General features: G+C 38.2%; 1 protein-coding gene across 1 annotated transcript in view; it reads right to left on the minus strand.

Annotated features, from left to right (window-relative positions):
- Positions 1-17,971, minus strand: part of Ddx1 (ATP-dependent RNA helicase Ddx1) — a 339,750-nt gene that overhangs the window by 99,703 nt on the left and 222,076 nt on the right. The window contains exon 21 of the mRNA XM_090381389.1: positions 11,679-11,753. Coding sequence (XP_090237515.1) covers positions 11,679-11,753 — 75 coding nt within the window. The remainder of the gene's footprint in view (positions 1-11,678; positions 11,754-17,971) is intronic.

Genomic DNA, 17,971 nt, shown 5'->3' on the forward strand with positions numbered 1-17,971 from the left:
GGGGATATGCGATGGTCACGGGCTCGAACCAGAGTCTAATCAAGAAGCGTGTGCTACGCACTGCTGCTCCTGGCCACCTGGCTACGGAGGCGCCTTCATCAATAGCAAAGCGTTTTCCATCAAGAAAGGACTTCAGGGCAGAAAAGAGGAAGAAATACAAAGGTATTTCTTCTTTCAGGATTAATGCCTCAATTTTTGCCACACGCCCTTCTGTTACAGTAGTTAGCATTAGCATAGGCACATGATTCAAGAAAGCAAGCTTATATAGCATCAGCCAAAAAAAAAAAAAAAAAAATACACCCCTTATTTCACCCATCCACCCGCTCCAAATGTTTGTCAAGTTCTGCCTTGAATCTATTTAAGCTATCAACTTCTACAACGACAGATGTAAGTTTGTTCCACCAATCAACCACCCACTGGCTAAAGGCAAACTTCTGCACATCTATCCTACAACCATCTTTCCTCAATTTGAATTTATGCCCTTCCAGGCGATTATTCTGAGCAAGAGGAAGAATCCCATCCACATTGAGCATGCTCAAACCATTCAAGGCTTTATACACCTGAATCAGATCACCTCGCAGGTTCCTAGTCTCCAGACACTATAAATTGCAAAAATTTAAGCCTTTCTTCATAAGAGCAACCTTTTGTTCCATTCACTAATCTTGTTGCCCTTCTCTGTACTCATTCCAACAGCTCTACATCTTTCTTAAAATGAGGCCTCCAGACCTGTACAGTACTCAAGGTGTGGCCTGACCATTGCCTTATACAAGGGGATAATCACCTCCTTATCCCTGCTAGAAAAATTCCTGTATATCATTGACAAAACACCATGAGCTACTCTTGCAGACCATCTGCACTGCTCAGAAAACTTCATATCTGTCTGCACAATTACCCCCAGGTCCTTTTCATTCTCTACCTCTGTCTGTGTGGTACCACAGAGTTGATACGTTACTCTGGGATTACTGCTTCCCATATGTAGTACTTTGCATTTTTCAATGTTAAACTTCATTTGTCACCTCTCAGCTCATCTGCTCAACTTTTCTAGATCCTGTTGCAGCAGTGTACTGTCATTAACAACCCTGCCAACCTTCATATCGTGTGCAAACTTGGACATTATGCCTGATATACCATCATCAATATCATTTATAAATACAGAAAACAACAATGGACCCAACACTGAACCCTGAGGGACTCCATTAATAACATTAGTCTACGAAGAGCAGTGTCCATTGATTACCACTGTCTTCTCCCACTCAACCATCCCTTTATCCATAGCAGCAATTTGCCTCCAATGCCACACTGCTCCAATTTGTGCAGCAGTCTTCCATGTGCAACAGTATCAAAGGCTTTTCTAAGATCCAAATATATGATATCAAAGTTATTCTTTGCATCCAGTTTCCTTTGTGACTACATCACAGTATCCAATCAAATTAGTCAGACAACACTTCCCCTTAACAAACCCATGCTGTGTCCGAGCTATAACTGAAGTCTTGTCTAGATGATCCTATAATGCTTCTTTAACCAGTGCCTCCACTGATTTCCCCTGGAACAGAAGTTAAACTAAGAGATCTGTAATTACCTGTGTCTCTCTTTGATCCTCCTTTGTGGATTGGGGTCACATTTGCACATCTCCAGTCCATTGGTACCTCCCCTGAGTCCAGGGAAGCTCTCATAATTATGGCTAAGGGTTCGCTTACTTCTTTTGCACCTCATTTAATATAACTGGATAGATTCCATCCACTCCAGGTGCCTTTCTTGTGTTTATCTTCAACAATTTCTCCTCCACTTTACTCTCAGTTATTACAAGATGATCTAGCTTACTTCCAGAGTTGAATACACGTTTTGGCATTCCCCTCCATGAATAACTCCTCATGTGTGAATGTCAATGCAAAATATTCATTTAGTTTGTTAGCTACCTGAGCAGGATCATCAACAGTTGAACCATCGATATCAAGTGGACCAAGCTGATTCATCTCCTTCCTTCTAGAGTTTACATAAGTAAAGAACTCTGCTGTTTTTCTTTGAATCCTTTGCCAAAGATTTCTTGTAATCTACTTTTGAATGCCTAACCTCCTTTGTGACTTGATTACAGACCAGCTTATATCTACCATAGGCTTCTGTGTCACCTGTTAATTTATATGTATCCCATGCATTTTTCTTCTCTGTCACATGTATAATTAGTTCATCTGACATCCATTTAGGCCTAAACCTTGAACAATATTTCTTTGTTGGTAAGAAAAGCCTAGTAGCTTCCAAGATGAATTCTTTGAATGCTTCCCATTTTGAATTTGCTGCTGGTAATATCATCAGTTGGTTACACTGTACAGAATTTAAATACTGTCTCAGAACACCGTAGTCACCTTTACGAAAGAAAAAACCTTTCCCTTTACCCCTGATGGTAGTTACCTCTTTGAGTAAATCCCACTTCAGCACACTGTGATCACTGCCATCCAGTGGTTCCTTTATCTGCAGATTCTTGATGCATGAAGAATCACTATTGATAATCAGATCAAGAGTATTACTCTCTCTAGTTGCCTGCCAAACATGCTGCTGTAGAAAACAATCATCCAATAAATCCACAAAAGGCTTGCTAGTGTGTGAGCGAACAACCCACAAATTTCAGTCAATATCCGGGAAATTAAAATCCCTCATTATAAGACACTCAAATTTACTGGTCCACTATTTCTCTGCACAATTGCGCATTATACTCATCAGGCCTATAACAACACACCTACTCTCATTTTTCCTTTCCCACTTATGTCACACCAAACAGACTCAACATTGCATTGTCCACCCACATCAATTGGATGCACTTCCTTAGATTTTATATTTCTTAACTAACAACATAACCCCTCCTGCCTTCCTGTCCTTTCTGGAATTTGGAGAGTACACATTGTACTCTCCAAATTCCAATTATGCACTGCTTATGTCTGTGTGACACCATGTCTCTGATATCCCAACAATATCTACCTCTGATGTCTTGATTAGCACTTCAAGCTCATCAAATTTATTAATTGTACTCCTAGCATTGGTGTACATGCACGTATACATGCACCTGTTTCTACTGTTAATTACCCTAATATAGCCCATATATTTACTTCTTCCACTATGACTCCCAGCATCCAATGGCAGCAAATTACTATCTGATGCAATAGAGGCATTATCTGACACAATACCTTTGCTTTGTGACAAACAAAATGACTGTAATCAAACAATATCTTATATGTTTCACTACAAATGTTACTTTTTTTAAGGTGATGCAGTTTTTTTGTCCGCCACTGTATATATACAGTCCATTCAGTTATTTGGAACACATCGTGACTAGTGCATTTTGGCTCGATTAAGCGGCTGCCTCAATTATCCAAAGTTTCACATAAATAGTTAAAAATACAATGTACCCCCCTTTACAATTTATTCATTGTACAATCAAATCACGTTACGACGAACTCACCATAGCAAAGTACCGTTCACTATACCATGTGTAATAAGCGTTGATCATTGTGATCACGTTTGTGAATTGAATTTTAATTCTATTAAACAGTGATTCTAATTAGCGAAAATAGGAGGAATATTATCCACAGGCTATAAAAACAAAGATATATTAAGCACAAATTTACCCTTTATTACCTTACCAATTAAAAAATTAAATGATATGTTAAAATCGGAAGAATATATGTGATAATCGGAATAATTAATACGTACTGTAATATGTACATACTAACTAGTTGACATCTCTGTTCACTGACATTTGTGGGTAGGAGTTAAATTTTAAAAGAGTAAAAAGATAAGCAATCAATAACAAAGAATACGGCACACACAAATTGCAAGTAACACAATACGCAAAGTGAGAACGGAGTAACGACTTACAAAGCTTTAAAAATAGGAATGAAGAGAAGATCTGAAAATTAATTTTTTTATATGATTGAAGATTTCATGGAAGTGTAAACTCATTTCACCATAATAACCCACAGAATTCCAGCTGTCGGTATTATCGCAAATTCAGTAAGATTGAGTTCACTGTCTGTTTATGATAGATTTCACTAACAGAAAAGCTCCATAAACATGTAACTGCTAATTGTTTTACGACCTCCAGAATTTCGACCAAACCACGTGGTACCGTCGGAGACAATTGAGGGTAATCTCCAGTGCTGCAGTCTCCTGCCCCAATTAAACGGCATGTCCCAATTAAGCGAAGTAAACCCTGGCTATTTTCTCAATTGAGGGCTTAGAGGGGAACAGGTATCCTGTGTGTTATCAGACACTCAGCCTAAAACACTGATGGATCCAATATCTCTCTATTACAGAAGATTTAGGAGAAGTCCGGTTGGCCTACCTCCCTAAAATCCACTCATGCACACCTTCTCGATGGTAAGCCCTGTTACGTCACTTAGGTGGCAACGAACGTGTAGAGTGGTTCTCTTCAAGACGCCTGGTCAGCGTGAAGAGGAAAAGACCAAACCCTCCAGCATATGAAAGCACGACGAAACAAATGGCCCTCAGTCCCCAGCAGCTTTCACTATCCCTCTTACGGCAGCGAGAGGATCAGAGTGGAAGCAGAGGGTGCTAAGAATCTCTGGGTACGACCAGGCTGCCATGCACAGAAACTGAACTTGGCCTGTTATAACGTAAGAACACTCATCGGTGAAGACAGGATATTAGATCTGGAAAAGGAATTAGAAAATGCGAATTGGAATATCATCGGTTTGGCTGAAACAAGAAGAAGAAATGAATCACTTATAAGTTTATCAAGTGGAAACCTGCTGTACACTAATGGAAACAGTGAAAGGAGTGAAGGTGGAGTTGGGTTTCTGGTCCATAAAGATTTTAAAAACAACATTTTGGAATTCAAAAGTACATCACCAAGAGTGTCAAGACTAATACTCAAGATTTCTAAGAGATACAAGCTAAAGATTATAATGATTTATGCACCAACATCGAGCCATGATGATGAAGAGGTTGAAGAAATGTACACCGAAATTGAGTATTCTAGATGAGCAGAAAATCCACTACACTATTATTATGGGAGACTTCAATGCTAAGGTTTGAAAAAGACAAAACAGCGCAGAAAGGGGAACTATAGGAAATTTTGAAATTCGTGAAAGAAATGAGAGGTAAAAGACTTGTGGAATTTGCAGGATCTCAAGGACTGTCAGTAATGAACACTTTTTTCAAGAAAAGGGTGAACAGAAAGTGGACATGGAAGAGTCCAAATGGATTAACTACTAATGAAATCGACTTCATCCTCACTAACAGAAGATATATTGTGAATGATGTTACCGTCCTGAATAAGGTAATTGTTGGAAGTGATCACAGAATGGTAAGATGTACACTTGATATAGATGTAGGAAAGGAAAGGAAAAAACTGACTCGAGTAAATAATACAAAGGTCTTTGAGATAACAGAAGAGGAGAAAAAGCAGTATGTACTGGAACTTAAGAACAAGTTTGAGCTTCTGCAGACTGCTCAGGACCAAGATATAGATGAGGAATATTACAACTTTCTGAAAGTGATAAAGCCCAAGAAACCTATAGGGAAAAAGAAATCCAAAGAAAAAATTAGGCAAGAAACATTTTCATGATGAACCGAAGACGACAAATGAAAAGCAAGAAAAACACTGACAGGGAGAAAATTGAGTATACTGAGTTATGCAAAGCCATTAGAAAGAGACTCAGAGAGGACATAAGAAGATTTAACACAAGAAAAGTAGAAAAGCATTAAGGGAAAACAATGGATTTAAATCAGCAGCCATGAGCAGTAATACAGAAAGACAAATGATACTGAAACTGAAGAATAGCGATGGTGTACTTATAAACAGAGACCGGCGGAATTACTTAACAAGTACAGATGAAAAAAAGCCGTGAATTAGGGTTGAATTTGAAAGTGTCTGCAATTCTGCCCAGACACGATAGGAGGGAGTATATGATGAGAGCCCTGTCGATCAATTCGGCCCTGGAAAGATTGTGCAGGGCTCAAGGAGTAGAATTTTTTTCAGCCTGGTCTGTACTTGTTAACAGGAGAGAGACTGCTTCTACAGGGATGGGATACACTTAAATAGAAAGGGTGCAAGAATGTTTGCTGATGCTATTGAGGCAGTGTTAGGTGGGTCAGAAAACTGCTAGATTGGGGGGGGATACAAGGACTAATAGATTAACAGTAGCCACTGGCAGAGGAGAAAGTGATTCTTGCACTCCTTCTATTGGAATGAGCAGCAGCTTGGAAAATAAGATGCAGGATATTTCAGAGACTGCTGGGAATCAAGGGGGTACAAGTGAACACATGGGTTGTGTTAGGGTGGCTAAGAGGAAGAGCAGGTGCATGTATACTTGCGTGTACACCAATGCTAGTAGTTTAGTAAATAAATTTGATGAATTTGAGGTATTGCTCAAAACATCAAAGGCAGATATTGTTGGGATTTCAGAGACGTGGTGTCACACAGATATAAGGAATACAGAACTGGAATTTGGGGATTACAATGTCTACAGAAAGGATAGACAGGATAGTAAGGGAGGAGGGGTTATGCTATTAGTTAAGAAACACATAAAATCCAAGGAAGTGAAGCCAGTCGACATCGCTGGACAGTGCAGTGTCGAGTCAGTTTGGTGTGACATAAGCATTGGGAGATCAAAATTGAGAGTAGGAGTGTGCTATAGGCCTAATGACTCTGATGAGTATAATAAGAAACTGTACAGAGAAATAGAGTGGGCCAGTAAATCAGAAAGTCTTATAATGGGGGATTTTAATTTCCCAGATATTGACTGGAATTTGGGGGCTGGTTACTCACACACTAGCAGGGCTTTTGTGGATTTATTGGATGATTGTTTTCTACATCAGCATGTTCGGGAAGCAACTAGAGAGAGTAATACTCTTGATTTGATTATCAGTAGTGATTCTTCATGCATTAAGAATCTGCAGATAAAGTAACCACTAGATGGCAGTGATTGCAGTATGCTGAAGTGGGATTTACTCAAAGAGGTAACTACCATCAGGGGTAAAGGGAAGGGTTATTGCTTTCGTAAAGGTGACTATGATAGTCTAAGACAGTATTTAAATTCTATACAGTGGGACCAACTGATGATGTTACCAACAGCAAATTCAAAATGGGAAGCATTCAAAGAACTTATCTTGGAAGCTACTAGGCTTTACATACCAACTAAGAAATACTGTTCAAGGTTTAGGCCTAAATGGATGTCAGATGAACTAATGAGGCATATGGCAGAGAAGAAAAATGCATGGGATACATACAAATTAACACGTGACACAGAAGCCCATGATAGATACAAGTTGATCTGTAACCAAGTTACAAAGGAGGTTAGGCAGGCGAAGGCAGATTACAGAAATCCTTGGCAAGGGATGCAAAGAAAAACAGCAAAGAGTTCTTTACTTATGTAAACTCTAGAAGGAAGGGGATGAATCAGATTGGTCCACTTGATATCGATGGATCAACTGTTGATGGCCCTGCTCAGGTAGCGAACAAACTAAATGAATATTTTGCATCGACATTTACACATGAGGAGTTATTCAGCGAGGGGAATGCCAGAGGTGTATTCAACTCTAGCAGTAAGCTAGAGAATCTTGTAATAACTGAGAGTAAAGTGGAGGAGAAATTGTTGAAGATAAACACAAGAAAGGCACCCGGGTGGATGGGATCTATCCAGTTATATTAAAGGAGGCAGCAAAGGAAGTAAGCAAACCCTTAGCCATAATTATTAGAGCTTCCTTGGACTCAGGGGAGGTACCCATGGACTGGAGATGTGCAAATGTGACCCCAATTCACAAGGGAGGATCAAAGGCTGACACAAGTAATTATAGACCTGTGAGTTTAACTTCTGTTCCTGGAAAATTAATGGAGGCACTGGTTAAAGAAGCACTGCAGGATCATTTAGACAAGACTTCAGTTATAGCATGGTTTTGTTAAGGGGAAGTCTTGCCTGACCAATTTGATTGGATACTATGATGCAGTCACAAAAGAACTGGATGCAGGGAATAACTTTGATATTATATACTTGGATCTTAGAAAGGCTTTTGATACTGTTGCACATGGAAGACTGCTGCACAAATTGGAGCAGTGTGGCATTGGAGGCAAATTGCTGCTATGGATAAAGGGGTGGTTGAGGGGGAGAAGACAGAGTGGTAATTAATGGACACTGCTCATTGTGGACTAATGTTATTAGTGGAGTCCCTCAGGGTTCAGTATTGGGTCCTTTATTGTTTTCTGTATTTATAAATGATATTGATGATGGTATATCAAGGTTAATGTCCAAGTTTGCAGACGATACGAAGGTTGGCAGGGTTGTCAAGGACACTACTGACACTATGCTGCTGCAACAGGATCTGGAAAGGTTGAGCAGATGGGCTGAGAGGTGGCAAATGAAGTTTAACATTGACAAATGTAAAGTACTACATATGGGAAACAGCAACCCCAGAGCAACGTATCAACTCTGTGGTACTACACTGACAGTGGTAGAGAATGAAAGGGACCTGGGGGTGGTTGTGCAGGCAGATATGAAGTTCTCTGAGCAGTGCAGACGGGCTGCAAGAGTAGCTCATGGTGTATTGTCAATGATATATAGGAATTTTTCTAGCAGGGATAAGGAGGTGATTATTCCCTTGTATAAGGCAATGGTCAGGCCACACCTAGAGTACTGTATACAGGCCTGGAGGCCTCATTTCAAGAAGGATGTAGAGCTGCTGGAACGAGTACAGAGAAGGGCAACAAGATTAGTGAATGGAACAAAGGGGTGCTCTTATGAAGAAAGGCTTAAGTTTTGCGAATTACAGTGTCTGGAGACTAGGTACTGGCGAGGTGATCTGATAGAGGTGTACAAAGCCTTGAATGGTTTGAGCATGCTCAATGCTGATGGGATTCTTCCTCTTGCTCAGAATAATCACCTGAGAGGGCATAAATTCAAATTGAGGGAAGACAGATGTAGGATAGATGTGCGGAAATTTGCCTTTAGCCAGCGCATGGTTGGTAGGTGGAACAGACTTCCATCTCTTGTCGTGGAAGTTGATAGCCTAAATAAGTTTAAGGCTCAGCTGGACAGGTATTTCGAACAAACAGATGGGTGAAGTGGAAGTGGTTATTTTTTATTTATTTATTTTACTTTATTTTTTTGGCTGATGCTGCATAAGCTTGCTTTCTTGCATCAAATGCCTCTACTAATGCTAACAGCTGAGAAGGCGTAATTCAAATAGCAGAAGACTACTACAGAGAATTATACAAGGAGCGAGGGAATGATACCAGCAGTGGGGAAGATGGATTGCAAAGTAGCAACACATACGACATACCCGATATTCTTCCCGATGAGGTAGAACATGCATTGAAGAAAATGAAGAATCGGAAAGCCCCGGGGGAAGATGAAGTTACTGTAGAGTTGTTAAAATTGGGAGGAAGAGACATAACACAAAAACTGGCAAGGCTCTTCACAAAGTGCATTAGAAAAGGTGTGATGCCTAAGCAGTGGAATAATGCAATCATAGTTTTGCTGCATAAGAAAGGAGATAAATCAGAAATTGGAAATTACAGACCAATTAGCTTGTTATCCCATATCTACAAATTGTTCACAAGGGTCATTACTAACAGATTAGAAAGAATACTTGATGAGAATCAACCGAAAGAGCAAGCTGGCTTTAGGACAGGATTCTCAACTATGGATCACCTTCACGTAATATCACGGCTAATGGAGAAAGCAAATGAATATAAAACACCATTATGCCTGGCATTTGTGGATTATGAAAAGGCATTTGACTCCATACAGCATAAGGCAATGTTTTGGGCACTGGAAAGACAAGGCATAGATACTCCATATATTATGATTTTGAAGAAAATATATGAGAGTGCTACATCCTTTATTAGACTAGACAAAGACAGTAGCAAATTTAAAATCGAGAAAGGAGTTCGACAAGGAGACACAATATCTCCGAAGCTGTTTACTGCTGCCCTTGAGGAAGCTTTCAGAAGATTAGACTGGTCGCAGAAAGGAGTCAATGTGAACGGAGAGTACCTAAACCATTTACGATTTGCAGATGACATTGTGGTCATAAGCCATGATCCCAAAGAATTAGAGGAAAATCTTAAACAGTTATGCACAGCTAGTAAGGATTTTGGACTAAAGATGATTATGGCTAAAACAAAAGTAATGATGAACAAGTATGCCACAGAAATGGAAATAATGATTGAAGGAGCAGTAATTGAAAAGGTGGAGTCATATACTTATCTGGGACAAGTTATTAGCTGTGATAATGATAAATGGCTGGAAGCCAAGAGAAGAATAAATTTTGGATGGATAGCATTCAGGAAATATAGTCACATACTGAAGAGCAATATCACAGTTTGTCTGAAACGTAAAATAATGAACCAATGTATACTCCCCACCATGACTTATGGAAGTGAAACTTGGGCACTCACCAAAAGAATGGAAGAGAAGCTGAGAACTACACAGCGAAGAATGGAATGAATCATATTGGGAATCAGACTGTTAGATAAGAAGAGAAACACATGGATTAGGCAACAAACTCAAGTAAAGGACATTCTTATCAAAACTAAAGAACTAAAATGGTCTTGGGCAGGACACATAGCTCGAAGACATGATGACAGATGGACTAAGAAAATAACAGAATGGTATCCAAGAGGAGCTAGAAGAAAACCTGGAAGACAAAGGCGGAGATGGATAGATAAAATTCATGAGTTTGTGGGTAGTAAATGGTTGGCCAGTGCTCAAAACAGAAGGAACTGGATAGTTGCTGGAGAGGCCTTCATCCTGCAGTGGATTGAAAATGGCTGATGATGATTTTCTCAGTTGGTTTCTGTTTTTTTAAGAGTTGCCCCAAATAAACAGCTGCCCCGATTAACTGGTGGCCCAAATAACCGGAATCCACTGTATAAGAAATAGCCTTGTTTAGTTAAAAAAAAATTCTAATGCAGTATTTTTTTTTTCCCACTTGTTATTTTATTTTTTTCAAATGGCATATTACCAGAGCAATTTTGTAGGTGATCACAGTTAAGTAACTTCATGGTGCTAAATTTTCTCGTTTTTAAATTTTGATCAATATCATAGGAAAATAAAAGAATAAATAAGAATAAAATAATGTAGTTAATAAAAATAAGTTAATTATGTAGACAAATTATCAAAAGCTGATAACCATGCTACTGATGCATTCTCCCTCTACTTGTGCTTATATTCTGACATTTCATGTTTGGTTAGATTTATCCCAAAAAAAAAAAAAGAAAAAAGAAAAAAAAAAAAGAAAAAAAAAAAAAAAAAAAACAACTACATCCAAAAATTGGCAAACTCCAGGTCCCATATATTCTGACATTTCATGTTTGGTTAGACTTATCCCAAAAAAAAAAAAAAAACATCCAAAAATTGGCAAACTCCCGGTCCCAATTAGGTTGTCGGATTTCCAGCTTTACCATACCATAAGTACCGAACAGCTTTTATATAGATGTAATAAGACTTTCAAGACACCCTTGTAATATAAATAAAATTTCCACATTTGTTTTTTTATTATTTATTATTTTATTTTTATTAATTAATTTTTATTATTAATATAATAATAAAAAACAGGTTTTTCTGAAGGGGAGCAGTAAGAATAACAAGTTGAGCTCATATATTTAAGTCTAGGGATATTTAACCTTAATATTTAAATTATGCCAATGGATTAAAGATATAGCTCACCACATGATGGACAGTTTCAGGAACACTGTCCTCTCCTTTCAAATCTACCCATGTTGGAAAACGCATCAATTTTTCCTACATAAAAAAAAAGCTATGTCATTAGAAAATTGCTAATATATACTCAAGCTTAGTTTTACAAAAAATTAAACTGAATAAGGACAACCCAAAAAGTCTAGACTCGTAGGAAAAAATAACTCACTCATAATTTATTATTCAAATTGCATGCCATTATCAATCTCACATTTAGGAATCCTTGTACAAATGGTTCTCTAAATTTTAATGTGAACCAAAAAAAAGGTATCAAACATACACAGATGAATAATTGCTGTAGCCTCATAACTCACTGTATAATAAGAATTCCTTTATTCTAATTTCAATATACATAAATTTGTAATACTATATAGTATATACCCATATTTCGGAGATATCTTTAGATCAGGGGGTTCTCAATGGGGATGATATCGCCCACAAAAAATGAGGGTGAAAAATCATGAGTATTACAATGGTTTGTGGTCCTCCAAAGTTCAACCCTAACCCAATGACATCTTATTCCTCAATATTTAATATCTCTCATTGGGTTTTCTTTTCCCCTGAGACAACTGATTTTTAACATATAGGTATATTATATTAGGAGTGAGTGAGAAATATTGATAAAAGGAAGATAGCGAGTGTGATTTAATTCAACTACCTTCGCTTTTCATGGGCATTAAATGGTTAGGTGCTTTCAGAGGTAATGTCTCCACAATCCTTGCTGTTTGTGCCTTTCCGACAGCTGTGACCTTGGCGGCGGTGTGGTTTATTTATTTATTCTTTTGTTTCATTAGTCAATATATGAGGCATGGATGGGATGAGGAAATGTTTCAGTCTATTGTTTCTACTTTCTAAGCAACAATTAGTATTGATTTATTGTTTCTTTGTGGAAGTTGTTTATTTTTGATGCACAGTGCTTTTGTGACATTGGCTATGAGAGTTGAATAAAAATAGTTTATATTTTATTATTTAATTCTTTGTAGTTATTCAACTCATCATCAATCATGACAAGTGCTGAAAAGAAAGTGTCGACAGTATCTGGATGAATATCTAGCTTATTTCAGTGCAGTCTAAATCACATTTAGGCCTTCCGTATGAGAAATTTTCGAACATTCTCCTGGACACACATCTTCGTCTTCACTCTCTTGTTTTCCCTCACTCACTAAATTTATAATTGTGTCATCAGTCATCTCTTTTTGCTCATCCTCATTTATCCAATTTTGAATGTCTTCTGCCATAATAGGTTCTGAATTTGGAAGATTCTAGCTCTATAAGCAGAAGGTTATCTTCATCATGATCTTCTTCCTTGGTTTCACTGAGAATTTTTTTCCAGGACTTCATGAGAGTTGATGTTTTTACTTCTTTCCATGATTCTGCCAGCCAGTAAATGACATCTTTCACATTTATGTTTTTAAGGCTTTCAGCAACAGTTCCACCATTTTCGAGATCTTTCAGGAGTTGTTTTAAAAGTTGTCACCTGTAGTTCCATTTCAATGTCTCCAGGACACTGATCTAGTGGCTGGATTAGAGACATTACATTAGGAGGCAAAAAAAGAGTTTTAATGTCACCAGAGACTAGTTCAGTTTCATCTGGATGAGATAGTGTATTGTCCAGAAGCAACAATGCTTTTCCTTGGAGTTTCTTTTCTGCCAAAAATTTCTTTGTTGAAGGAACGAAGTCTTCATGGAACCATTTTTTTTCAACAAACATGAATCCATCCACGCATTTGATTGGTTAGCATATTTACAAGGAAGACTTTCCACATGTACATGTTTGAAGGCTCTTGGTTTCTTAACCTTTCCAATAAGTAGCAACTTATGCCTGTGATTTCCTGATGCATTTGAACATGCCAACATTGTCAGTCTCTCCTTACTATGTTTATACCCAGGTGCTGCTTTTTTTTCTTGTGACGCGAGCATTTTGGTCGGAAGCATTTGATAATTTAAACCTGTTTTGTCACAGTTGTAAACGATCCAAACTTAAACCTTCCTCCCCTATGAGTTCTGCAAACTTTTTGGTAAAGACTGCATGCGCTTCTTCCTGACAAACAGATGATTTTTCCCCAGCGATGTTCAGCTGTTTTACTCCATACCTCTTTTTCCATCTATCTAACCACACTAGCTGTAAATTCTTCATCACCATCAGGAAAATTTTTCTGAGATTGTAGAGCCTTTGCATGTAGAATTGGTCCAGAAATTGGGCTTCCTTTCTGTCTCATTTGGGTGAACCGCAAAAAAAGTGCTTCAGATGGTTGTTCAAATTCTTCCTTTTTCATTGTTTTTCTTCTCATGTGCTCATCACTTTTTTCAGACAATCTTTGTAAACACCATTTTTCGATGTTCTGTCGATTTCTCACCCAATCTCCTACAGTCACTTCACCTAGCTCTCTAGCCAGCTTTTTAATTGTTTTGCCCTTGTCTACTCGTTTGATGGCATCAAACTTAGTCTAATGAAACCATGACATGTTTCCATTTTACACTCATCGTACATAAAATAAAAATAAAGCTACACGGAACCGATAAACTAGTGGTAGGCCTAACGTTGCTGAGTGGTCAGGAGCGAGAGTACATAGCACGTGTTCCTTGAGTTGACTGGGGTTCAAGCCCGTGACTACTAAATACAATAAATATTTGTACTGACAATTTATTGTAAACTCTACTAACCTGGTTGTCATGCCAGAGTACAAACAGAAATTTTTTTTTTTTTTTAGTCACAAGCGAAATCACCTGAACGAGATGTCAAACTGAACCCGACAGATAAAACTCTTGAAGTTTCATGGAGAGTGGGTGGAGGGGAAGGAGGGAGGTGAGTCATCAAAATTTTGTGAAACAGCACAGCACAGTCTGTTCTCATCATACATACGAACACAAACAACTCTTTAAAGCATCACTTAGCCTTTATGTAAAAATTGAGCTAAGCGCTAGCTTGGATAACACCGAACCTCGGAAAATTGGGTCTTGGATAATCGTGACTCTACTGTATTATAAAATGATATAATGTAATTTTTGCATTTAATTTAATTTAATTTTTAAAGTAACTGTTATCAAACAATTTTAAATTACATAAAATTAATAAGAAAAAATAACATTATAAACAATCAATATCTCAAAATCAGAATAAGAAATTTTCTCACACAAATATAATACTTTTCAAGCATCTAAAGACTGAGGTACCATTCCACCTTTCATTATCCCTAGCAGTACAAAATGGTGTGCAAATTTTGATGATATAACATACTATACTGAAATCAAGCCTAGTTTCCAGAAACTGCAATTTTTGTAACTGAAGCCTTCCTTGGTAGGAATACTTTTTCGTTCCCCCATAACCTAATTGTCTTCCTCTGTACCCATTCTAGCAGATTTCTCCTGGTAAAATTCATGTATATAGTTGACAAAAATCCCATGAACTCTCCTGCAGCTTGCTTGAACAGATGCCCTCATAATTGTAGCTAAGAGGTGTTGATCTCTTTCACTGCCTTTCTTAATATAACTGGGATTTCATCCACCTCAGGTGCCTTTTAGCTTCAACAATTTCTCTTCCACTCTTCTCTTAGTTATGAAAATCATTTGGCTCCCTGTAATTTGATATACTTCTTGCATTCCCATCTGTAAAAAATTCGTCACGTGTGAATGCAAGATGCAAAATACCTATTCAATTTGTCAGCAACCTAAGCAGGAATCACCAATAGTTATACCAGCCCTATCTAGTGGACCAATGTGATTAATCTGTTTCCTTCTAGTGTTTACATAAGTAAAGAAATTTTTGCAGCTTTTCTTTGCCAAACTTCTAATCTGGCTTAGCTTACATACCCTACTTTATGACTTAATTGCAGATATACCTACTGTAGGTTGTCCCCTGATAAATTATAATCATCCCATGCATTTTTCTTCTCTGTGACTATCCCACCAGTTCATCTGACATTCACTTAGGTCTAAACCTTGAATAATATCTTTCGGTTTATATAAAAAAGCTTAGCAGCTTTTGTGATTACTTCCCTCGGTAATTCCAAAAAAAAAAAAAAAATTGTAGTCAGTGACGTCATCAGTTAGTTCCACTGAATAGATTTTAAAAACTGTCTGAGATCATTACAGTCATCTTTACAAAAGCAAAAGCCCTTGCCCTCGACAATAGTTACATCTTTAAGTAAAATATACATCCATACACCGACGGCCACTGAATCATTTCTTTATCTGCAGATTCTTAAAGCACGAAGAGTCACTGCTGACAATTAGATCAGTAGTATTTCTCATACTACTTCTCTAACATGGTGGTGTAGAATACAGCATGTTAGAGAAGCATCTTGTTAAGAGCATAATGGATTGAGTAATCCAAATTTTGTTAAATAGATCCAATAACATCTTGCTATTTTGTAAGTAATGGACCAACAATTTCCAGTCAATATCCAGAAAGTTAAAATCTCTCCATAAGTTATTCTGGCTTACTGCCCATTCTATCTGTATACTTGTTCCTTATACTCATTGCAGTCATTAAGTCTATAGTGGCGCCTCCGTAGCCAGGTGGGAAGGAGCAGCAGTGCGTAGCACACGCTTCTTGATTAGACCGTGGTTCGAGCCCGTCACCACCAAATACGGAGGATGCGGAAAGGTCAGGGAATGACCACTGCATATCCCGGAGCAATATGGCCTTAGTCGCTAATGCTCCTAAAAACCAAATAACAAGTCTATAGTACACTTCTACTCACTTTTATTTTTCCAGAGCTTCAGTCACACCACCTAAGATTCTAAGTTCTTCTTAACAAACATCATAACTCTTTCTTCACCCTCTTGTCCTTTCTGTCACACTGAACTGACCACATTCAAATTTTTCATCACATTGTTTGGGTGCCATCATGTTCATGATATTCCTATAATGTCTGCATTTAATGACAGTAGATTACTTAGTGGCCTAGCAGGATTTAAAAACAGTAGAACTGTAAAAGCTAATAAGCTTTTCATACCAACTAAGAGATACTGTTTTGCCACCAGAAACAAAGGAATTTTGCCAGCATGGACATATGAAGAAACTGTCCTGTTGTTTAAACCAATGGTTGGTCGCATCTTGTGTACTGCATACAGGTCAGGTAGCCTCAATTTAGGATGTGGCTCTGTTGAAATAGGTACAGAGAAGGGCAACAAGATCTGTGTTTGTGATGTTTGTGATTTGGTTTTTAGGAGCATTAGCAACTAAGGCCATATTGCTCCGGGATATGCGGGGGTCATTCCCAGACCTTTTCCGCATCCTCCGTATTTGGTGGTGACGGGCTCGAACCCCGGTTTAATCAAGAAGCGTGTGCTACGCACTGCTGCTCCTTCCCACCTGGCTACGGAGGCGCCTACAACAAGATCTGATTTCAGTTCTGCAGTATCTGGAAACTGCACTTGCAAGGAGACCTGAGAAGTGTTTAAGGCTCTGAACAGATTGGGTAAGCTAAATACTGATGGCATCCTTACTCTAGCTCAGACAACACATAAGGATTCACAAACTTAAACTGAGGAAGGATGGTTGCAGGAAAAATGTTCAGAAATTTGTTTTCAGCTATATAGTAGTTGATTGTTGGAACAAACCATCTGGTGTTGTAGAACTGGGTAATTTGAAGAAATTTAAGGAAATATTAGATTATTAGAGGTGGACATATACAGGGTGATTCAGGACGAATAGTAAATATTTTGGGAGGTTAGTATAGATTATTCTAAGTAAAAAAGTTCATATAAACATGTGTCCAATTCTCAATGGATATGGAGATACAGCTGTTTGAAACTGGCATGCACAGCTCCCTGAATCAGATGTGACCAAGAAGCAGTTATAACCTGATGTTGTTTGGTGTTAGAAGTGTTGTTAAGAATGCCACACATCTTTGCATATGCCGATGTGGTGTTTGTCTACGGTTTTTGTGGTGGAAGTGCTACTGCTGCTTGTAGAGAATACCATCGATGGTTTCCTAACTGCAGAATTCAAGAGCATTTACACCAAACTGCATAAGACTGGTACAGTTCCCTGTGCTCATATTTCTTCTAAACATGCAAATGAACAAAATGTGGATGAAAAAAAAACACATTCTTCAGTCAGTAGAACATAGTCCTACTATTAGCACACTAAGAATTTCTATGCATATCGGTGTTCCACAGAGAAGAGCATGGCGAATATTACGTGAGCATGGCTTGTATCCATTTCACATACAGCAGGTGCAACACTTTCAAACAGGAGACTACGCCCAGCGATTGGAATTTTGTCAGTGGGTAAATGCTAATTGCTGATTAATTCC

Source organism: Mastigoproctus giganteus, chromosome 9 (genome assembly GCF_048544385.1).
Source record: "Mastigoproctus giganteus isolate SK-2022 chromosome 9, ASM4854438v1, whole genome shotgun sequence".
NCBI lineage: Eukaryota > Metazoa > Arthropoda > Arachnida > Uropygi > Thelyphonidae > Mastigoproctus > Mastigoproctus giganteus.